The 25,058-nt window shown below is 34.6% G+C and overlaps 1 protein-coding gene across 1 annotated transcript in view; it reads right to left on the bottom strand.

Moving 5' to 3' along the window:
• The window catches only part of BIRC6 (baculoviral IAP repeat containing 6), a 209,564-nt gene that overhangs the window by 11,120 nt on the left and 173,386 nt on the right, over positions 1-25,058 (bottom strand). Inside the window, exons 67-71 of the mRNA XM_052649517.1 lie at positions 12,654-12,799; positions 11,962-12,072; positions 8,873-9,090; positions 6,892-7,053; positions 5,143-5,220 (exon numbers count right to left, since the gene is read on the bottom strand). Of these exons, the coding sequence (XP_052505477.1) occupies positions 5,143-5,220; positions 6,892-7,053; positions 8,873-9,090; positions 11,962-12,072; positions 12,654-12,799 (715 nt within the window). The remainder of the gene's footprint in view (positions 1-5,142; positions 5,221-6,891; positions 7,054-8,872; positions 9,091-11,961; positions 12,073-12,653; positions 12,800-25,058) is intronic.

Raw genomic sequence — 25,058 nt, 5'->3', positions numbered from 1 at the left:
TAAATAAATCCTTGAGAAGAAGAATTTCTCTTTTTTAAAAGGGTTTGATTTTCAATATTTGAAATTAATGACTTATCTAACTCTGAGAAACACTATGTTATGAAGTAAGAGAGACCAAGACAGGCAGAATAACTTCATCCCCTCAGAATCCTTCTTTTGGTCATCTGTAAAACAGAAACCATACCTGCAACTGTGAGAACTAAAGAAGGTGTCAAGGGGTGTAAAACAGCAGGACTCATAAGTAAGTGTAATTGATACACAATAGCTATTCTTTCTTGGAATAAAAATGACACCATGCATCCAGAAGACAGCAAAACACAAAACAAAATCACTCTTACTCTAAAAACAATATATTTTAACTTATGGGTACACAAAAAGGAGTCAGCATGAGCTCCATTTTGATCAACAAAACTTAAGAGCTTCCTGGATTAAACCAAAAAACAAGCAAACCAAAAAACCCCAATATTCATCATAGCCACATCTGGTCAAGCGCTTTCTTAGAATGAGTCATTAATTAGCAGAAAAACATCTACTAGATATCATATTATGTACATAAATTATACTAAAGTTAACCTAATAATAAACAATATATTTTCATTCCATAGTGTAAGTTCACTGATTTTTGGTCAGTCCTCTGATATTTTCATAAAGAGTAAAAAAAAAACCTTTTATTCATAGGCTGAATTTACTGTCCCTCTCCTCTTTAGCTTTATGTTAGTATCCACAAAATAGCAAGATGTTCTCATTATAATTTACTCAGAGGCTGACTAAATCAAGAATCATATAAGAGCTTCCTTGCATTAACTGTGTCAAGCAAAAATTTTAACCTTGCTGTAGCATCTGCTATTAAGGCCATCAACCAGTCAGCAATCTTGACTTCTATCAATGATTTTATTTTCAAACTATACCATGTCAGAAGATTTAATTCTTTGACTTAGTCTGTTAACTTAAAAAAATTTATTATAGATATTTCAAACACAGCAAAGTACAGACTATACAATCCAAAATATTAATCTGTAACAGGAAACTATATTATATGAAATAACATGTTTAGGATAATGGAAAGAAACAAGTCTTAGTTAAAATGCTTTAGCTTTTCAAGATAGCAAGTACCCTCCTCTACAGAAAATTATGCTGCTACTGGGTAGGACTATAATCAGCAGGTGATTTCTAGAACTTTTAAGAAAAATGTTAGGATTTATACATTATTATATTATACACAGGTTTATGAATGGTTGATTATGTGACATTAAGTATGTTTACCCTTGCACGACATCTTTATTAAAATCCAACTGTAACAAGCTATTTATAAGACATTAATATATATGTTAGGTATATTATAGCAACATTAAAAACCAGTCACATAAACAACTGTAAAATTTGGTGTTATTGACAAAATGTAGTAATTCTTGATGATAGTTCTAATGAACAATATGACTTCTGACCTTAAATTATGCAAATAATCAAGTAACCTATTACTAGGTTACTGCTGGGTATGAGACCTATGACATAACACTACAAAATTTTTTATTTTTACACAAACAAATATTCTTTTGAGAGTCTCATTACAAAGAGACTAAGCAATTCTAATAATGTTTGTCACTGTTTCAAATATTTTGGAAATCTTTTAAATTGCATATAATCTTCAGAAGTTTTTGTGGACGATTTTTAATCTGGCAAAAGTACTTTTATGGGTACAAACAAAAGAGTAGAACAGTAATTGTGGGTCCCAAAATCTAAATTAAAAAAAATTACTTTTTCCTAAGGCTCTGTAGCCTGCCTCTGAAGAAAGTTTCTAACAAAGAACAGGGGCAATGCATTCCTGCCTAGAAGCATTTGTTTCTTGTTTATAAAGCAGTATCACACACAAAAGAAACACTACAAACCAATGTTTCTTAGAAATATGGGTTCAAAAAATCCTCAAGCAAAATGCTAGCAAACTGGGACTTTCCCTGGCAGTTCAGTGCTTAGGACCAGCGCCTTCAATGCCTGGGTTGAGGTTCAATACCTGGTGGGAATCTAAGATCCCACAAGCTACCTGACACAGACAGAAAGAAAAGGGGGAAAAAAAAATAGTGAATTGAATCCAATTACATACAAAATTAAAAGACACCTTGGAAGGAAAGTTATGACCAACCTAGACAGCATATTAAAAAAGCAGAGACATTACTTTGTCAGCAAAGGTCCGTCTAGTCAAGGCTATGGTTTTCCCAGTAGTCATGTATGGATGTGAGATTTGGACTATTAAAAAAGCTGCATGCCAAAGAACTGATGCTTTTGAACTGTGGCCTTGGAGAAGACTCTTGAGAGTCCCTTTAACTGCAAGGAGATCCAACCAGTCCATCCTAAAGGACATCAGTCCTGGGTGTTCATTGGAAGGCCTCATGTTGAAGCTGAAACTCCAATACTTTGGCCACCTGATGCAAAGAGCTGATTCATTTGAAAAGACCCTGATGCTGGGAAAGATTGAGGGCAGGAGGAGAAGGGGATGACAGAGGATAAGATGGCGGGATTGCATCACCGACTCAATGGACATGGGTTTGGGTAGACTCTGGGAGTTGGTGATGGACAGGGAGGCCTGGCGTGCTGCAATTCATGGGGTCGCAAACAGTCAGACACGACTGAGTGACTGAACTGAACTGAACATACAAAAAGGATCACACATCATGACCAACTAACTAAGCTTTATCCCAGGAAAGCAAGATTGATTCATTAAATAATAATACATTTAATAGAATAAAAAATAAAAATAACACAATCATTTCAACAGATACAAAAAGCATTTGACAAAATCCAGCATCTGTTCATGATAAAAATGCTCAAGGAAATAGGAGCAGAAGGGAATGTCCTCAACATGATGAAGGATATTTATGAAAAACCCACAGCTATGAACACACTCATTGGCGAAAGACTGAAAGTTTCCCCTAAGTTCTGGAGAAGACAAGGCTATTCATTCTTGCCACAAAAAATGTATAGCCTCTCTTGCTCTTGCTCAAGTCAATTTTGTCACAGATCTGGAAATCAACATTTAGTAAGCCATCTAAAGTATAGGTAGGGTGATATAATAATGGTATTATCCGTAAAAGCGAAATAATGAAAGTGAAAGTTAGTAAAGAATGGAGAAACAGTTCAATTATATAAGAATGCAAAAGATTATTACATAGCAATTAGAAATTATAAAAATATAAGCTAGAAAGATGCATATGCTCTAATGTTAAGTGAACACAGAGGTACACAAATAATTATCTACTATGTTAATTATAACTATGTGAACTATGTATATGACAAAAAGCCCTAAAGGGAAAACACAGAGGAGACAGTAATTTATGTGAGGGTAGCAAGTTTCCAAAGCCGTAAAATTTAAATGCTTCCGAGTAAGCTTTGTTATCTCCCAGGATTTTTGGTATATGTTTGACATACAGGAAATAAGAAAGTTAAAAGGAAAAACAATTTTTTTCTTTTCTTTTGGGCCATGTCCCATGGCCTATGTGACTGTAGTCCCCCAGTCAGGGATTGAAGCTGTGCTCCCAGCACTGCAACCATAATGTTAACCACTGGACTCCAGGGAAGTCCCAGCAAATACAATTTTAGACTAAAAAAACCTGAAGATTAATTGTAAATGTATTTTTGAAACTACATACACTCAACAAAAAATTCAAAAATTGATTCCAATTCTCAGGTATAAGTCTAATTTACTTCATTAAAAATGGGCTATCTCTTAGTTTCCTTTCAGAGTAGAACTCATCACAAAAACAGCTTCTATTGAAAGAGTAACATACATGTAGAAAAATATTTTAAACTTTTTGAACATTTGAACACTTTTTTATCTTTTTTAATTGAAGTTCTATTGATTTACTATGTTGCATTAGTTTCTGCTATACAGCAAAAGTGAATATATATATATATTATTTTCATTCTTTTCCATTATAGATTACTACAAGATAATGAATACATATCCTTGCACTATACAGTGGGAACCTGTTGCTTAGCTATTTTATATATAGTAGTTTGTAGCTGCTAATCCAAAACTCCTAATTTATACCTCCCCCTAAATAATCATTTCTAAAATGAAGAAGCAGGTACTTGGAGAAATATTCTAATAACTTTAGATACTTTGAATGAATCATGTAATCTTTTTTTCTTGGATTTCCGAATTAGCAAAAGGAAAAAAACTTGTATTACAGTACTATTTCTTTAATTCATGGGAATGCTGCAAGGTCTTTTCAGAAAATCTGAAAGAGTCACATCCTAAAGAATGATCTTTCCTATCTCTTTTATCAAATACAAAATAAGAATTAGGAAAAGAATCTCCTTTCAAGGTAGGTCAACTTTAATAGGCTTACCTAGGGATAATTTATGGTTGTCTTTCTTAAAATAAACACTAAACTGTAAATGTGGAGTTTAAACTATTATGCAGCAACAGCAATTTGTTTCTGTTACCTTAAGAATCAAGCAACATAGTTAATTCCTATCATTAATACGTCTGTCTCTTTGTTGGAATTCTGAACTAGTAAGATAAAGCACTGGCCAAAAAAGGTTTGATGGGATAGTATTAATATAGAACATTTTATTTTATGTAGTCCAATGGCTTGTGAAAATTAACCTAAAAAATTTCAAGCCTATGAAATACATGTGTTAAGTGCTCTGCAAAATAAGAATGGTAAATCTCAAGATTTATGAATTCCTGGACAGTACTTCTAAATCTCAGATGAGTCCCATTATTAACTAGATTACAGAAGAATCATATCATGGGTGGAGAGATATGTAATACTAGCAGTTACTAAATTCTACTCACCTGAGTTTGAGCCAGTAGGGACTGGCCAGAGATGGGAGATGCTAATCTGACTTATCTGATCCTGTTGCAACTGAGGGTACTTTAGGGCAGGTCAGGGATTTTTTTAACCAGGGAATTTTGACAAAAAGAAATTTTTAATGTCCTAACTTAAGAATCTCAACTCCAAATGAGATATAATTCCAGTGTACTAATTGCTTACCTATAAGCTATTTCATATGTACTTTCTATCAATCTCCATTTTTATTTTTATGGTTTACTATGTTTATTCTTGGTCACTAAAAAAAAATGTTCTTAAACATGGATGGTTCTTTATTTTCTAAGTGAAACTATAAAAGAAATTTGTTTACTTGCAAAAAGCTTGAGGTCTGGGGATTCCACTTCTCTTCTGGTCTTCCATGCCATGTATTTAAGATGCTTAAACAAACCTGAGAAAGAAGGGGGGAAAGGGACAAACAGAATTGAAAGGAGTGCTTTTTAAAAGTAAACACCCAGAACTAGGAATAAAATTGAAATGTTATTATGTCCAAGTATCTGAGTTTTATGGCCCCAAACAAAATCCTAAGGTTAGGTCTGTTAAAACAAATTTGTATCTTCAGATGTGATCCAAATTTATGTGGCATTACAATTTCTTCATTAATGAAAAATGAATTAGCAGCTATCATAGATTAATAAAAGGAACATATTTTTTTAATGAAGACTCTTTTCCAAACAACATCATTAACAACAAAATTCTTGGTGAGGAAAAGTATTTTACATTTAAGAAAATCTCTTTAAAAATTTTGAAATGGGATATAGCTTAATAGAAAAGATATTGATTTTATATCTGCCTCTACATTCCATTTGCTGTAATATATTGTTTCGTTTGAAATGCATGACTAAAATCCAGCCTCACACAAGCATGAAGTAGGAAAAGGGAGGACCCTGCAGATGCCTTGGAATGATCTTGAGGATCCCCAGAGTGCCTCAGAACAAATTTGAAGACACTAGTTACTTGTTCACTCATAGAGCAAGAACGAACTCAAAGCATCTGCCAAACACAGGACAACATTTACCCAAGGAGAAAGAGAACCTGGGACATGTTATCTGCACTTGTAAACTAACTATTTTGTGTAATGGGCAACAAATTTGGAATAGAGGCAGTCTTTAAAAAGGCAGAAATCCATCTCCTTGCTATTCTTTCAATGCTCTGTGAGAACAACAATGCAAAATACATTAATTCGTTTAGTAAATTCACTAATAATTTTAAAGGATGTGCATATGAACAGCTTTGTGAATTATCATTTAAAGCACCATCAGACATATCACGCCACCTGGAATCTTAAGTCCTTAACCTGTTACCTATACCAGTAATTCTTAAGCAAGTATTAATAATTTCTTAAATAATTCTTAACATTTCCACTTAAACTCTATTAAGTTCCAATCTCTCCCTTGAATAAAGTCAACATTGCTATTTCATCTACTTTGAATTAAAAGTAGATGAAATAGCATTAGAATTTACTACAGAATTTACTACCGAAATTTCATCAAACCAAAGTTACTTTGAAAGTGATTATTCTTTTAAATCTCATTTTTAAGGTTGTCATATGAAATGATTTTTATTATATCTCATTTATATTTTTATTATGCATTATGGGGGGGCAAGGATAGGAATCAATCTTTCTATTTATAAGAACATATAAAAATTTTAACACAAATCAGACTTAATAGTATATATCAGAAAACATGAATAGTATCTTCAGGCACTTGTGAAAAGGTAACTGGAACTAACGATACAGAAAGTAAAGAAAGGTGAGTGGCAAAGACAGACATCCAGCGCTACTATTTTCTGAGTGGAGAGAGCAGTCAACTGACCAAGGAATGTGTTGAGTAAGTTAGTCCTTCACAATAACTTCTTAAAACTGTAAGTGGTTTGTAACACCACTGTGTTTCTGCCCTGTCAGGTTCTTCCTCTCTCAATCCTGAGGCTGATTTTTGATAATAGGGAACAGAAACATGAAGAAACTCATGTATTTTGAAAACAATTTCAGTTCAAGTTACAAAGAACCTTTGGGTTACAATACCTTGGCATTAAAAACAAAGGACTTCAATTACATTACCTTGCCATCATTATAAAGGTTTGGATTGAATCGCACACTATGACCACCAGTCGTCTCTAGATTCACAAGAGGGGGTGAACTGGGATAATCTTGAGGAAAATATACATCAAACTCAAAGCAGCCATTTGCATAAGGAGTGTCCGCAGGACCAGTTATCAGGACCTAGTATGCACATACAAATACAAAAGCCCAGTTACTATTTTTAAACACCGTTATTGAAAAAAACAACTCAAAATAATAATCTTCTCACATCCTATATACATCTCAATCAAAATGTGCTAAAAATAAAGTAAAAGTTAAAAACATACACAGGAACAGGAAACGGTTTTAAATTACGATTTAAAGTGATTTTGTTTTGGTGAAAATGGGCTTTTAAAAGAGAAATGCTCAACTGCCAACAGGAAAGCTTACCCAACAGCAAATACCTTTTAAAATATTAGGTTACGTTTTTTTCTAAGAGCTTTCCCTCATGATCTCTGCAGTACTGTCAACAATTTGAGACTCTAATACATCATTATTATCTCAAAGGTATGAGAGTAACTTTCTGTTTCAAATCGTCAAGTTACATGTTTTAAGAAATAACTTACTTTTAAATATTATCTTCTGGGATAATGAGACAAATAGGTAACACAAATAAAATTCTCATGTAACAACTAATGACCAAAAGGTTCTGAGAGAAGAGCAGGTGTGTCACTTAGGGCTGTGTGTGTGTGTATGCACACACGTGCGCTCAGTCATGTCCAACTCTTTGCAACCCCATGGGCTGCCAGGTTCCCCTGTCCATGGGATTTTCCAGGGAAGAATACGGAGTGGGCTGCCATTTCCTTCTCCAGGGGATCTGCCCGATCCAGGGACCGAATCCACATCTCCTGCACTGACACACAGATTCTTGACCACTGTGCCCCCTGCGAAGCCTTCCCTTAGGGTTATTGGTAGCCCAAAAAATCCAATAGTGACTATCAGAATTATTCAATGAATTATATTTGAATCAATAGATATTTAGTGTACAAGACACAAGCAGCAAAGCCTTGGGTCCTGAAGAGCTATGCGTGGAGGCAAGTGGTACTACAGTCTCATCGGTTTCAACTCAGATTTATGTTTCGTGGATTCAACTTGGGATTCTTTATGTTAGGTGCAGCATAATAATAAAGTCACAGTCTGAATTTATGTGGGCCACTTAGAGATAAAATACTTCCCTAGGCAATCATCTAATAATTGGCTCTACTGTTTGTAACAAGGGAATGTGTGGTCAATAAGCAAGGTCTGTGAGATTTCTACTGAGAAATTATCCAAAAGAGCAAAACATAAGAGCAAGCAAACAAAAGTTTCTTCAAATCAATGGATCAATAGTTTCAGCTGTGTATCTAAGGAAGACTGACTATTTAACCCATTAGTTAAATGATGTAAGGAACTGTGGGGTTCCTCCCACCCCAGGGATCAAAGCTTTGAAAGTTACTTGCTGCAGCATCTCTTGGAATTTGAGGCCAGATCACCGCAGTGTTAAAACATAAAGCTGCAGGTTTTATTTATTATTGTACTACCACTACTTACATCATAGATCACATGAATCTATAAATACATTATATTACCTAGAGGAAAAAAAACTCTGAAGACTGATAGTATAAAACCTGAGAGAAATATTTTGGATTATAAGGAAGAAATCCTGTGACTTTTTTTTCTACTGATCAGCATTAAATCCTTTGATAATATGCTCTAAAACTATGACAGGCTATATACAGCCTTTGTTTAGGGTAGGTATTTCTAGATCTTTTTTTTGAACAGTACTTGGTACTCTCATTCACATACTCTGAACTAACATTAGATAAAGACTTCCTTCATTGATATGCAAAACAGTCAACAGAAGTTTTATTAAATGTATTAAAACTTCATGCTATTTCTAGTGGTATTTTATATAAGTAAAAGTAAGTGGATTAAGTAAGTGGATTAGTCAGAGAAATAAGAAAGCAGTTGTTTTCTCTACCTTCATGATGTCAAGTCGCTCCTCATCACAGCGCACAAAGACACTGGAGGACGATGACAGAGGCAGCGAGGTTGACAGTGTCACGGCTTCCTGCGCAAGGCGGCGGGCTCTGGCAGCACTGTTGGCATCGTTTGCATTCTTCACCTGGGACATGTAGTGGTAGTTTACCTTAAAACCCAACTTCCCATCTTCATCTTCAGAAACCATCTCAAATGTATCTAAAATAAGAAAAAGGAAAAAAAAAAAAACACTGAAAAAAAAAAAGAGAACCAGAATGGAGGATAGCTGTTATAATAACAAAAATCACAAATAAACAAATCACTAACCCTTCTTCACCCAAAATGGAGAGACTGCAACGTGGAAGAAGGGCAAACTTATCAGTGTTTATGTAATACCTACATATGTGTGTTAATGCTGCTAGATGGATAGAATATATTAAGGAAGCAAAGGCAGAAATGGTTTTTAACTTACAGTTTGGACATGTAGATAGATTATATTATATTAAGTATTTAAATGATATGTAGTAAATTTATTCTTAAAATGAATATTTTTTTGCCAAAATAATTCAAACTATGAAATACTGAAAAGTATTTCATTATATTTCATTTCAAAAAGAGAATAAAACTTTATATATCTGCACTGATTTGGAATCAGAAAACAGAAGTGGCAAACTGCAGTTTACTTCTATATTACTTTTGAAATTAAATTAACAGGATAAAAGAGGATTATTAGGAAAACCTCCTAAATACTCTGACAGAATATAAATAATGGGCTAATTCTTTACAATATATTTAGGCAGATTTGGAAGGACATAAAGTTATTTTTTACTTATAAGCTAAATCCATATAGACCAGAAAGAAAAAATTATCTCTAATTCAGATTAACCCTAATTCACCAAAGGACTAAAACAAACATACTTACATAACTTATAACACTAAATTAAATTGCCGGGAGGAATATCAATAACCTCAGATATGCAGATGACACCACCCTTATGGCAGAAAGTGAAGAGGAACTAAAAAGCTTCTTGATGAAAGTGAAAGAGGAGAGAGAAAAAGTTGGCTTACAGCTCAACATTCAGAAAACAAAGATCATGGCATCTGGTCCCATCACTTCATGGGAAATAGATGGGGAAACAGGGGAAACAGTGTCAGACTTTATTTTTTGGGGCTCCAAAATCACTACAGATGGTGACTGTAGCCATGAAATTAAAAGACGCTTACTCCTTGGAAGGAAAGTTATGACCAACCTAGATAGCATATTCAAAAGCAGAGACATTACTTCACCAACAAAGGCCCATCTAGTCAAGGCTATGGTTTTTCCTATGGTCATGTATGGATGTGAGAGTTGGACTGTGAAGAAAGCTGAGTGCCGAAGAATTGATGCTTTTGAACTGTGGTGTTGGAGAAGCCTCTTGAGAGTCCCTTGGACTGCAAGGAGACCCAACCAGTCCATTCTGAAGGAGATCAGTCTTGGGTGTTCTTTGGAAGGAATGATGCTAAAGCTGAAACTCCAGTACTTTGTCCACCTCATGGCAAGAGTTGACTCATTGGAAAAGACTCTGGTGCTGGGAGGGATTGGGGGTAGGAGGAGAAGGGGATGACAGAGGATGAGATGGGTGGATGGCATCCATCACTGACTCGATGGATGTGAGTTTGAGTGAACTCCAGGAGTTAGTGATGGACAGGGAGGCCTGGCGTGCTGCAATTCATGGGGTTGCAGAGTCGGACACGACTGAGTGACTGAACTGACTGACTAATACTAGGGCAAATACAAAGAAACAATGGCAACTTTTGATCTTGTCTACATACAATTTTAAATATCTAGAAAAACATTACAACTACATTTTAATCATCATTAATGCAATAAATTTTACCAAGAACTTACTAAGTGCAAGGTCGTAGGCTTGGTTCTTTGGGGTAAATAATAAATAGGAAAATATATCTGCCTTCAAGAAGCTTATAATTTACAAACAAGGAGAAGGCCTAAGTGTTATGGTCTGTGTACTACAAATATACTATGTCTCAGCAAGACTTCTGAATAGTTTCAATTAGTAAATGTGTAAACCAGAGCTATTCATTTGCCCAACTCAACTGCTTTTCACAGAATACAGGGAAAAATTTCCTTTGAGTTTTATAAACAGCAATTCACCAGATACATATATGGCCTATTGCTATGCCTGGAGGAAATTTTTACATCATATATTTATATTTAGACTTAAAGTCATATCCAAATGGTAGAGTTTATGATTTTAAGAGATATGAGAGAAGCCTCCTAGCTGACTAACATTAATCAAAGCTCATGCCCTGTGACTCTGACAGTATGACATAAATCTACATTTTGTGGAGGAACTCCTCCTTTACTGTTCTTTTTAATATAGTCAAAGTCCTTTGGGCTGGTTCTCAAGAAGAATAAAGAGGGACATATAACAGCAGTTAAAAGTGGTTATTAAAACTTGGAAGTCTAGTGTTTGTTTATAGACCAGCATGTTATGAAGGGTACTTAAGTGATCTTTTCATCAGTCCTTACCTGCCAAGAGTTTTGTAATGGGAAAGGCTACAAGAGAACTATGCTTAACTACCTTTTCTAAAAGTAAATCCCCAGGAATTCTAAAAAGTTTAAGAGTCACAGACTTAGTTCCAAGTCCCAAGTTTTGGCTTCCTTCAGGGAAGGATATAGAGAAACAGAGAGGTAAAGAAAGAAAACCACTTTCTGCCTGTTTGTTAGACATTTGGCTTTGTTTCTTTTCCCTAGGTTTCTAGTGAATCATGATTCCCAAACATCACTGTAAGTACAGCTATAAAATCAGAGACAGAAAGATGATAAAAATGTTTGCAGGTGTTCTTGCCTGGAAAATCCCATGGACAGAGGAACCTGGCAGGCTACAGTCCATGGGGTCATGAAAGAGTTGGACATGACTTAGTGACTAACCAATAACAATAACAATATATGTGCATAGATACATACATAGAATATATGAATAATTCATGGTAAAAGCAAGTTTGAAATTCTAATTTTACTAGAACATATTTCAATAGCACAAACCATGAATTGAGATCAGAAAAATGAAGAGTATGATTTCAACTTACCAAACTGTAATTTCTTCATGACAGCCACATATTTCTCTTCAAGTGATTTCAATACTGATAAAGGTTTGGGTTTCATAGCCACCTTCTTTGAATATTCACCTAGTTTTTTTTCTGTTATTTAATATTTCAAGATAAATTAAATAAGTATACATTTTGAAGAGTAGAACAAAAAACACCATATACTTCTAGAGATCAAATTTTGAATGTCAAAAATTACCAAACTGTTCATAATTATCATCCTATTATCCCATTTTAAAATTAAACAATTTCTTTCTATTTCATAAGAATAACTAATAAGGCTAAAAATCTTATTATCAACTTGAAAGCTTAAATTCTTAAAATGCTAAAAGGAGTTTATCCATTCAGGCAAAAGTCACAGAAATGAAGCAATAGATGATGTAGAATCACTTATATCTTCCATTGTTAATATGTGAAAATGCCAATTTAATTTAATGTACTGTTTGGTATCTAGTACAACTGCATTTTTCAATTTCATAACTTTCAATGGGAAGAAAAGAGAAATTTATATTTCATGTTTCAGCCTACTACCAGCCTTAGATACCATATGCAGCAGAGATTAGTATTTTAAAATTAGAGACTATTCATAATTAGCTTGAAAACCTGACACGGCAGAATCTTTAGGTAAATCTTTGTATCTAAAGAAATGGAGTGGAAAGGGACTAGTGCTGTACCTTGATTTGCTTGCCGCAAACTGGTAGTGGCTGCATAAACGATCTCAGCAGTCTTCTGAATGTCTGGCACCAAAAGAGTAAGGCCTTCCGGCTCTTGATCAGATGCATCTGGTTTTACTCCTGTTTTAACATTTTCCCTTTTAGATCTGAAAAAGTGTTTTTAATATGGAAAGAAATGCAAGGAAAATTAAGATTTTAGTCTTGAAAAATAAATACTTCCATAAGTAACAGTGGTTAAAAATCAATAAGATATTGTGCATTTCATTTGACACACACATGGTATATACCAGGAGTGGTTCAAATTAGATTCATTTTTAAGTCATAGGATGATGCCTAGCACAATAACTGAAGTTTCGGGTAGATTGTCTCTTCATATGCAAACACAGACACAAGTTAAACACTGTAGAGATATCATACTATAAAAGACCCCATCACCAGTTATGTCCTTTAATTAATATCTTTACAAACACATTTACTGAAACTATATACCTAGAAGTAGAGATATCACTTCTGTATCTAAAAGTAACAGATCCCCTGTCTTCTAAGACCTGGGAACCAAAGATCCATAGGTAATTTTTCATTTTAATATTTGTATTTCACTTAAGAGTATATTAATTTCCAAGATGGGGGGAGAAATATTCCAGAATAAAGTGTAGGTTCACTACTAAGTAACTCAATTCATATGTGCTCCTATACACTGAATCTTTCTTTAAACACTAAGTTTTAGAGCATAATCATTTAAAAGATATCCTTCTGTTGCTTCCTATTCAGGGTCTAATATATACTCAACTTAAATTTTCTAGAAGAATGCTGTAGTATTTTATTAACAAGGTTCACTAAAAACAGCAACTAAATCAATTTCCTTTTTCTTTCAACTGTCAGAATATTTTATTCAAATCATCATTACACCACTACTTAGATACTAAAACTACATCTTTGTTAATTACTTAAATAAAACAAACTATAATCACATATAAATAAATGTATTTAAAATATTTATGCTAAGGTATGATCTAGACTATGTATCACTTATTTTTATAGGTTGTACACCTACTAACAAAAGGATGTGGCTATTGTATTAAAATAACATTTAACAAAGTGAGCATGGAGCCTTAAAGAACTTCAAAAAAGATTAACAGAAGGTAGAAGAGTCCTTAACAAAATAATATTAAACAATCTATGTCCAAATGAACTGTTCTTTATCACACAGACAAAAATCTGTTCAGAAGCAATTCTGTGCTTAACTCTAGGCAGACAATAAGATGTAAATTAAGAGGAGCCACTGAGGTGGATAACAAAGGTAAATGGGTTTAGTGTCATGTATGAGTTCGGAACTGATCTCCACACTGTGTGAAAAAACTAGTATCCACAGCTACTTTTAACCACAAGGTATATACTATCTCACCTGGCAAGATGATTCGGCTTAAGAACCACAATGTGCCACCGGTTTATTGCCTTTTCTGCTGTGCTCTCTTCCTGTCCTCCCTGATGTATAGGAGTCACAGAGAACACATGGTCAACTAACTCTCCTTTGCTACTCAGAAACCACTTGGTAGACTTGTATATATTATATATTGTTTTCGTCATCAACTTCTGTGTGTAAACGTGTATATGATCATATATGTTAGTGCATATATATATATACACACACACACATAAGGAGAATACAGTGAATGCATGTTTTAAGAGTGAAATAGACATTTTACTGCTAGAGTTAAATAAGATACTGCATCTTACAGCTATGAAGTGAAGCTGGAACTAGAGATTAATAATGAGTCCAAAAATTTTTTTAAATAAAATGATTCTGGTAGACAAGCTCAAACAGTTTCTCAACTTCTGCATTTATCAATAGCTGTTCACAATCTGTGTGAAACACCGAGAGTCAAGAAAAGCACATAAGCTGATTGACAGGACCCCCTCTGAATTTATACAGACTTTTTTTCTCTTCAACTGTAAATGATTCTCTTCCTGGGGCCTAAAAAATTCGTAAGTAGAAGGGCCACTGAACAATATGAAAACAGTAGTAAGTAGTTACAGAAAACGTAAGAGTTGTGGTTATAGCTATAATAAAATAAAGATGGTTTCCTAAACCTATCATCAGTCAGTCCATCCATTAGACTCTCAATAAAGATTTCACTTAAAGAAATGCATCTTGACAAGCAGAGAAGGAAGATTACAGGAGTGAAGCTCATTTTCCCAGAATTAAGGTACTTTCTCCTTGAAGAAACAAGAACCTCTGGCATGGAGAGTAAACTGCATCAATGCAATTTAGAGCAAGTTACCCTTGGAAAACTGATTCTAAATTTCAAGCCCTCTTCATGAATACCAACTACCTAACTCTAGTATTTAAAAGATGATTAGTAGGAAAAATCTCTGTTTTTAAAATAGTACAAATAGGATGAAAATTTGGACAATATTTTAAAAATAGTGCAAAAGACCACTGAAGTCTTAAAAGTAATATTTTTTACACCAAATGCATGAAAGAAATAATCATATACATCATGGAGATAAAGGCTGAATCATAAAGCAGACATAATTAGACCTTTACTGTAGGATCTAATGAAATTTTTTTTATATGGATAGTCTTTTCGACAAAAACATACAGGAGAAAAAGAATAAACTTCAAAAGGTGAATATATGAGGAACACAAACTACCTGCCTAACGATGACTACAACTAGTCATTGTCTGACATTAAACTACAGACAGTAGTTTCTTTTCTATAAAAGTTGCAGGTTACTGTCAACCCATATGTAGGCCCAGCTCATGAAAAAAGGCCATACCTTAGCTCACATCCTGAAGTCTGTGTGAAAAGCTATTTGAGTTCAAGGCACCTAGCTGGAAGTAGGTCTCTGAGACTGACAATGGATCCAACATGGTAAAAGCAATCAGCGACGGCCGCTACCATGGTATCCGCTGCTTTGTGCATACGTTGAATCTGGTTGTGATCACTGCCCTGAAGAAATACGAGGAATCAACTGAAGTTTCTACTATTGCAAGAATTATCTGCAAACATTTTCCACTATGCTGTGAATTCCAACTAAACAGCTAAGAAATTAAGCAAATTTTGGCTATGTGACATATAGTCTACACTAGGATGTGAGCAAAATGGGCAAATCTTTCTTGTGCAAACAAAAAAAATAACCCCCAAAACTCATCATTCAGTTATATTTGACTGCCTCTGCAAATACTACTACCCAAATTAAGCTAAATATTTGTAAGGCTACAAAATATCAGAATTACATTCTCTTATAATACATAAAATGAAAACAGCTTAAAATAGCTATTTTCTTGGCTGAACATTGGGAAAGACCATTTCAATCCCCTGCACTCCTAATTCTGAAGTCACAACTATCACACTATTGAAATAAATATTTAAAAAGCAGAGTCACATTGAAGAAGTAATAAGGACACCATATGCTGAAATGTCCAGATTCAAAAGTATTAAGAATTAGCATCTTAGAGGAAGATTCTAAAACTAGAAGAGATTAAAACTTCTACATTTACCTTAAAACAATGTGTTATATCATAGTCCACAGTTCTAAAATCCTTTGCCAAGAATTATAGTTTAAAGTAAATAAATAAAAGCAGAAAGATTTTTTAAAATATTGCTGTGGAGAATTATTTGCTTCTTATGTCTACAGACAACATGAAAATAATTTTTGAAATGCACCACTAAACTGGATAAAGACCTTTGTAAGATGACTGCTTTCCATACTTTTTTTAAATCTTAGTTTTTAATTCTAGATTCCCTTTTATTTTTAAATTCTTTCCAAATGGAAGTAATAGTTTTAGGTTTCATTGGAAGTAGAAAATAAAATCTCTGTCTTAACTAAAGCATAAATGAGCAGTAGGAGAGAAGGGACTACTTAAAACAGGGGTATGAGAAGCCTTTGAAAATAAAACCTTGACTTCTAGATTAGATAAAAATATAATAAATTTTACGTCAGACTAAACATCACAGGACAAATAATGGTACTGTGTGCTGCTGTGATATGGAGTCGCCACAAGTGATACGCATCACCAGGGGACAATCCAAGTGAGGCTAAGAAGAGACACTAAAACCTGTGTTGGCACTATTGTCTCCATCACCAAGTAAAAAAGGTTGATGAACCACTTTAAGTTTAATCACTAAAAGAAACTTAAATTATATATATATATTTGCAACAACTGCTTTTTGGCTAAGAAATCAGGTCTTTTTTATTTTGTAGGTAGGTTTGACAGAGGAAAAAGAAGACACAGGAAATGCTTTTCCAACAAAAACAAAAGTAGGAGGACTGGACTGAAATTTCTTTCTCAATCAAAGCATCAGAGGAACTAACTTACAGGAATTAAAATTAGTTTGATGCCTTCTAAGAAGTAAATCAATTAATTGTGGATAAAAAGGAATTGGGGATTTCTACCAGAGAATTCAGTTCTTTTAAAACAGCTGAATGAACTTTGCCCCAGAAGACACTTTGGAAAGCCAAGAGAATCAAAGCTGCTTACTTTCATGCTGTTAAAGAGAAGTTCAATGTCAAGAACACCTCACATTCAACACAGAGTCATTTGTGTCACATTCTTATTAGCAATTAAGATTATTTGATTGACTATTCTTGTTTTTGTTCTCACTCATGCTCAAACTGAGTCTTTTGTTTTATGCTTACTACTCGGCTAGTTAGGCCTGAGGAGGAATAAAAGCTTTGACAGAAAAAGGCAAAATTCTGTAAAACGATTATTTTCAATAAAAAATAAATTAAAAAAGAAAGATTATTTGACTGACAGAAAGTCCTTTTTTCAAATTTTTGGTGAAACTGTTAAATACTAAATATACAAAATATGATTATTTGCCTACTGGAGTATAGTAGGAAAAGTCTGCACAGATCAAGGACAAAATATTTTCCTTTGCTCCTGCTCCAAGGGGGCTATGAAGTGTCACACTTATTCAAAAGTGAAACCAAATAACTATGGCTATACTATGACTTCATTTTGAGATAACAGAGGTTGCAATGGCTATGTTAAGATTTAAAGTATTACATAACTCACATGTAATGTATGAGAAGTCATATGCAACAGATCCCTTTATTAATGGAGGTAACAGAATTGCTTTCAAGTTCTTTCTTTTTCAAGAATCTAAAGAGTAAAGACATACTAACATAGTAACAAAATTTAGGAGGTGGAAAATAGGATGTGTTGGAGGGTAGGAAGAGGCTTCTTTAGCAACACAAAAAAATGATTTTAAAAGATATTTATTTATTTATTTATGGCTGCACTGGGTCTTTATTACTGTATGTGGGCTTTCACTAGTTGTGGCAATTGGGGGCCACTCTCATTGTGGTTGGATTCTCCTGTTGCCCAGGCTCTAGAACGCAAGCTCAGCAGTTGCGGGACACAGGCGTAGCTGCCCCTTGGAACACGTGGAATCATCCTAGACTAGGAATTGAATTCATTAACCACTGGACTGCCAAGGAAGTCTGAGAAAATAATCTTATCTCCAACACACCACCCTCGTTTACGCAAGCAGATACCAAATCAATTTGAAAATAACAGTAGGGGAAAAGTATTAATACATACAGCAGTAACTAAGACATTTTCATAGAAAAGGTTTCAATTAATTCTTTTAAGCAAAAAAAAAAACAAAAAAATTGAATGGGTAAAGTTGACTTATTCCTCATTTAAGTGATAAGTACATTAAGATGCTACCAGTTCATGATCTACAGACTAAAAAACAGTTTACCTTACTTAGTGAACCTTGGTAATCTAGTAATAATTATTCCTTAGGCGTAATCAAATGGCTATGCACCTCTAATAAAATATGCTACCTTTTAACATCTTATCATAGGGCTAACTTAAAAATTCTTTAGAATGAAGAGCAAAATATCAAAAAAAAAATTCTGCAGAATCTGTATTATTGTATATATTTTTAAATTACTAAAAGAAAAATTTTCAATTAAAAAATTTTACTAAATTATCAATATTAAAAAAATTTATGTATCCTAAATTTCCAAATCAGAAACAAGTTCCCATCTCCCATTTCTAATTATTCACTGATATATGAGTCAAATTGCTCTTTGGAAGTTCAATTTAGAAAATAAATATACTTGATTGCTTCCCTGGTGGCTCAGATGGTAAAGAATCTGCCTGCAATGCAGGAGACCCAGGTTTGATCCCTGCGTTGGGAAGATATCCTGGAGAAGGGAACAGATACCCACTCCAGTATTCTTGCCTGGAGAATCCCATGGACAGAGGAGCCTGGTGGGCTACAGTCCATGGGATCACGAAGAGTCAGATACAACTGAGCGACTAATTCTTTCACTTTTTCACTATACTTGAGTGGGACATTAGGAAAGTTGAGGTCTAATCATAGCTCTACTACTAAGCATGAGAGAACGTGGAACAAATCACAATATTTATGGGCCTTGTTTTCGTCTTTTATAAAAAAGGGGATTTGAACCATATGAACTCTAAACAGTGTCCCTTACAGCTCTAAAAATCACAGATACCATGGAACAGGTTACTTATTGTGATGTGCCCAGATTTGTTCCAAACTAAATCTACTTACCAAGGGACTTCAAATTCAGTTATTAAGATTGCTTGAGATTTTGATTCAATATAATGAAAACTGATGAGAAACATAAAGCTTATCTAATGCAATCTTATAAGGAATAATCATTTCATATGTTATATTACTGAGGTAGGAGTATTACATATTTATAATTTGTAATTTGTTTCTGTCTGTTAATCGCTTAAATAACAGAATAAGCTGTATTTTGATACTTGATCTAAGTGTTTTCCAGGAACCAGTGAAGGCTCAAGTCTAGCTGTTATACAAGCATGAAACCTAAATGATCAATGAAAAATTTTGGTAAAAGGTACCAGCAGTATATAAAAATAGAAGTATCTGGACTACAGATCAATCAATTTGCTTTCTTCATAAATACAGTTTTTGATAACAAACACTACAAGGCACCAGGAAACTGGGGGGGGGGGGGGGGGGGCTAAATCTGAGATTTATTGCCTAATAATAATTATTTTTAAATGTTAAACTTTAAGTGATAGTTTCCCTCCCTATCAAAGAAGAATAAATAATCTCTTGCCTAATCACACAGAGCAGAAAAACTTAATAATATACATCTACAAATTGTTGAGCCTGTATATCCTAACAAAAGTTATATTGCAATATTACTTCCTTGCATTTTTTTATATAACTATTTGATACTATATATTTATTATAACTACCCACAATTTAAAACAGTTTGGCTTATTGTCTAGAAAGAAGGGAAATTAATAAAAGCACACAGGCTAGAATAGAAATACTACACTAATCACATTATTTCAAACTGGCTGAACAAAAGGAATTCAGGCAATACATCTACCTAAGTCATAACTGTCATAAAATTTAAGTGATAGTGACCTTGATCTTATATATAATAAGCAACTAATCACAGGGTGTATTTGCCACATATCTAACATAGATTATACCTTTAAACATCCTTCATGTCCTATTTTTGTACATGCTGGTATTCTCACATGCCTCCCCCCACATCGCCTCTCTTTCTTTTTCCCCTAGGGAACTACTTCTTCCACTGCCTGTAGATCTAAAAATTAAAAGTATTAAACACAAAAATCATCGAATTATAAAACTAAAGAAAAAAACAGAAATTTAGACTTTTTGCATAAAATAAATGAAAATCTGGTAAATTTTCTCTGCATTAGGCATGAAAGAAAAGTGTTAATATTGCTATACTGAGGGCACCTGAAAAATGGAACATTTATGATGATCAAGTTTTCAGAAACTATGCTGGATAACGAATTCTACTTATCCTTTATGACAAATGTATAACTTTTTGTTCTTCATAAATGTTTATTACAGCAGTAGACAGGCCAACAAATGTTTTTATTATGGAAGTTCTTTGATCTTTTTATTGAAGTGATTAATAAGAAGTGGCTTTTGAGATATTTCTCAAATAAAAGTAAATAAACTACTTAATGCTCCAGTAATGCTGAAGAAGATGAAGCTGAACAGATCTATGAACACCTACAAGACCTTCTAGCACTAACACCCCAAAGAGATGCCCTTCCATTATGGGAAACGGCAATCCGAAAGTAGGAAGTCAAGAGATAACTGCAATAACAGGCAAATTTGGCCTTGGAATACAAAATGAAACTGGGCAAAAGCTAACAGAGTTTTGCCAAGAGAACGTACTGGTCATAGTGAACACCCTCCTTTAACAACACAAGACGAATGTATACAAGGACTTCAACAGGTGATCAATACGAAAATCAGACTGATTATATTCTTTGCAGCCAAAGATGGAGAAGCCCTATACAGTCAGCAAAAACAAGACTGGGAGCTGACTGTGGCTCAGATCATGAACTCCTAATTGCTAATTCAGACTTAGATTGAAGAAAGTAGGGAAAATCACTAGACCATTCAGGTATGACCTAAATCAAATCCCTTATAATTACACAGTGGAAGTGAGAGATAGATTCAAGTGATTAGATCTGATAGACAGTGTGCCTGAAGAACTATGGACAAAGGTTTGTGACATTGTACAGGAGGAAGTAATCAAGACCATCCCCAAGAAAAAGAAATATAAAAAGGCAAAATGGTTGTCTGAGGAGGGCTTACAAATAGCTGAGAAAACAGGAGAAACTTAAGGCAAAGGAGAAAAGGAAAGATATACCCATTTGAATGCAGAGTTACAAAGAAATGCAAGGAGAGAAAAGAAAGCCTTCCTCAGTTATCAATGTAAAAAATAGACAAAAACAATAGAATGAGAAAGACTAGAGATCTCTTCAAGAAAATTAGAGATACCAAGGCAACATTTCATGCAAAGATGGGCTCAATAAAGGATAGAAATGGTATGTACCTAACAGAAGCAGAAGATATTAAGAGGTGGCAAGAATACACAGAAGAACTATACATGAAAGATCTTCATGAACCAGATAACCACGATGGTGTGATCACCCACCTAGAGCCAGACATGCAAGAATGCAAAGTCAAATGGGCCTTAGGAAGCATCACTACGAACAAAGCTAGTAGAGGTGATGGAATTCCAGTTGATCTATTTCAAATCCTAAAAGATGATGCTGTGAAAGTGCTGCACTCAATATGCCAGCAAGTTTGAAAAATTTAGCAGTGGCCACAGGATTGGAAAAGGTTAGTTTTCATTCCAATCCCCAAAAAAGGCAATACCAAAGAATGCTCAAACTACTGCACAATTGCACTTACCTAATACGCTAGCAAAGTAATGCTCAAAATTTTACAAGCCAGGCTTCAACAGTATATGAACTGTGAACTTTCAGATATTCAAGCTGGATTTAGAAAAGGCAGAGGAACCAGAGATCAAATTGCCAACATCCACTGGATCATCAAGAAAGCAAGAGAGTTCTAGAAAAACATCTACTTCTGCCTTATTGACTACGCCAAAGCCTTTGACTGTGTGGATCACAATAAACTGTGGAAAATTCTGAAAGAGATGGAATACCAGACCACCTGACCCACCTCCTGAGAAACCTGGATGCAGTTCAAGAAGTAACAGTTAGAACTGGACATGGAACAACAGACTGGTTTCAAATCAAGAAAGGAGCATGTTAAGGCTGCATATTGTCACCCTGCTTATTTAACTTATATGCAGAATACATCATGAGAAAAGCCAGGCTGGATGAAGCACAAGCTGGAATCAAGACTGCAGGGAGAAATATCAATAACCTCAGATATGCAGATGACACCACCCTTGTGGAAGAAAGCAAAGAACTAAAGAGTCTCTTGACGAAAATGGAAGAGGAGAGTGAAAACGTTGGATTAAAACTCAGCATTCAGGAAACTAAGATCATGGCATCCAGTCCCATCACTTCATGGCAAACAGATGGGGAAACAATGGAAACAGCGGCAGTTTATTTTTTGGGGCTCCAAAATCACTGGAGATGGTGACTGCAGCCACGAAATTAAGACACTTGCTCCTTGGAAGAAAAGCTATGATCAACCTAGATAGAGTATTAAAAAACAGAGACATTACCTTGTCAACAAAGGTCAGTCTAGTCAAAGCTATGGTTTTTCCAGTAGTCATGTATGGATGTCAGAGCTGGACTATAAAGAAAGCTGAGTGCCAAAGAACTGATGCTTTTGTACTGCAGTATTAGAGAACACTCTTGAGAATCCTTGACCCTCAGGGAGATCCACCAGTCAATCCCAATGGAAATCAGCCCTGAATATTCATTGGAAGGGCTGATGCTGAAGCTAAAACTCCAATACTCTGGCCACCTAATGGGAAGAAATGACTCACTGGAAAAGACCCTGATGCTTGAAAAGATTGAAGGCAGGAGGAGAAGGGGATGACAGAGCATAAGATGGTTGGATGGCATCACTGACTCAATGGACATGAGTTTGAGCAAGCTCTGGGAGTTGGTGATGGACAGGGAAGCCTGGTGTGCTGCAATCCATGGGGCCACAAAGGGTCAGACATGACTGAGCAACTGAACTGAAAACTACTTAATGTTATTGAGGCAAATGAAATTAATTATAACCAATATTTAAGTCAACCACTTCCCCATTTTTGTTCAAATTATTATAAAAATTTTCAATTGAATAAGAAAAAAGTGCAAAATTTCCTTATGACGGCATCCTGAAAAGTTCCAATTTGTTTAAATTTTAAATAAGAGATGATGTTAGAAAACGGCTGAAGGAGAAAATTACATTTACGCTTATAGAACAGTTGTTTTCAAAACTGTCTAAAACAGGTGTACAAAACATATTATATATTCAGAAAAAATGAATTGCTGAAAAGATCCTTATAATTAACTATCTAAATCTTGTCTGTTTTAGACAAAAGATGCAAATTGCTGAATGTAAAACATATCTATATTGAAGCAATACACTTTGCCTAGTCTTTAGTGTTTTCTAAAGGAATGTTGTGTTTCCCTTGTGGTGCAGCTGGTAAAGAATCCACCTGCAATGAAATCTGGGTTCGATCCCAGGGTTGGGAAGATCCTTTGGAAATGGGGATGGTCACGCACTCCAGTATTCTGGCCTGGAGAATTCCATGGGTATTTAAGGGCTTTCATGATAGCTCAGTTGGTAAAGATTCTGCCTACAATGCAGGAGACCCCAGTTCAACTCCTGGGTCGGGAAGTTCCGCTAGAGAAGGGATAGGCCCTGGGCTTCCCTTATGGCTCAGCTGGTAAGGAATCTACCTGCTGTACGGGAGACCTGGGTTCAATTCCTGGTCTGTGAAGATCCCCTGGAGAAGGGAAAGGCTACATACTCCAGTGTTCTGGCCTGGAGAATTCTATGGACTGTCTGTTATTTCTGATTTGTCTTAATATAAATGCTTATTAATATAATCAGGCAACAGCAATGTCAATCAGTTTATTTATGTTAACTATTAGATTCAAATTAACTTTATATAGTTACTGCAAATTGTGAATCTTGAGAGAACTTATTAGGAGAGGTGTAGACAGTAAAACTATAGACTTGTGAACAAAAGAATATTAAAATATTGTCATCTTTAGAAAGTTCTTGAAGCAATTTGTATAGTAAATATTTAACAACTTTTTAAAAGACAGACTAAATCACAATAAATTACTCCTAGTTGCCACTTCGCCATGTCAATGGGTTAATCTTGCCAGGAAAGATGAACATAATAAACTAGAAGTACAATTATTCCTTGAACAGAGCTCTTCTTTACAACAACCTCATCAGAGTACTATAGTTATCAGTCACTAAACTAATCCTCACCCACAAGAGATAATTTTATTATTAAGGTGTAATTATAATCAAGAAAGTCTGAAACATATCTTATAGTCTATTATTTCAAATATTAAAAGTCAGAAGGCACTTTTCAGATATATGTATTTGTGTGCATATTACATGCATATATAATTATCTCATATGTTATTACATGTGACAGCAAAAACTCCTAATTACAGAACTAACAGCTTTAAAAGGCATTCAGTTGCATGGTGTTGTTCCACTGCGCCAGCTCAGTTTCTCCTCTAAGCAATCATTCTTACCGAAGCCTTTGGATGCATAAATGGTTTGTTAATATGGTTGTAATGCAGTATTGGTTCTACCCAGTCTACTCCTCAGCAGACCACTTGAAAGAAGGCAACCCAACTAATATATCTCCACTATATTCCTTCACTCAAGCATTACCTGAGTTATTCTTTATTAAAGTACAAGTGCCCCTGTGAAAGACTAAAGGATCATTTGCTTCTTTATATAAATTTTAATAACCCAGGAGGGTATTCTGAAATAAGAAGTCTGCCTTGAAGAAAACAACAAAATCCTGGAACATCACAACAGATGTAGTTATAAAATGCTTCACTACACAGACAGCCAGAGGAGGACACTGGGTATCTTAGTGAGTAGGAAAGTGAAAAATAAAAAGAGAAGCATGTTAAGTTAAGAACCAGCTATTCTTTGT

The sequence above is a fragment of the Budorcas taxicolor genome, chromosome 11, assembly GCF_023091745.1.
Source record: "Budorcas taxicolor isolate Tak-1 chromosome 11, Takin1.1, whole genome shotgun sequence".
NCBI classification, from domain to species: Eukaryota; Metazoa; Chordata; class Mammalia; order Artiodactyla; family Bovidae; genus Budorcas; species Budorcas taxicolor.
The sequence above is the reverse complement of the archived record's forward strand: the minus strand, read 5'-3'. Positions and strand labels throughout refer to the sequence as shown.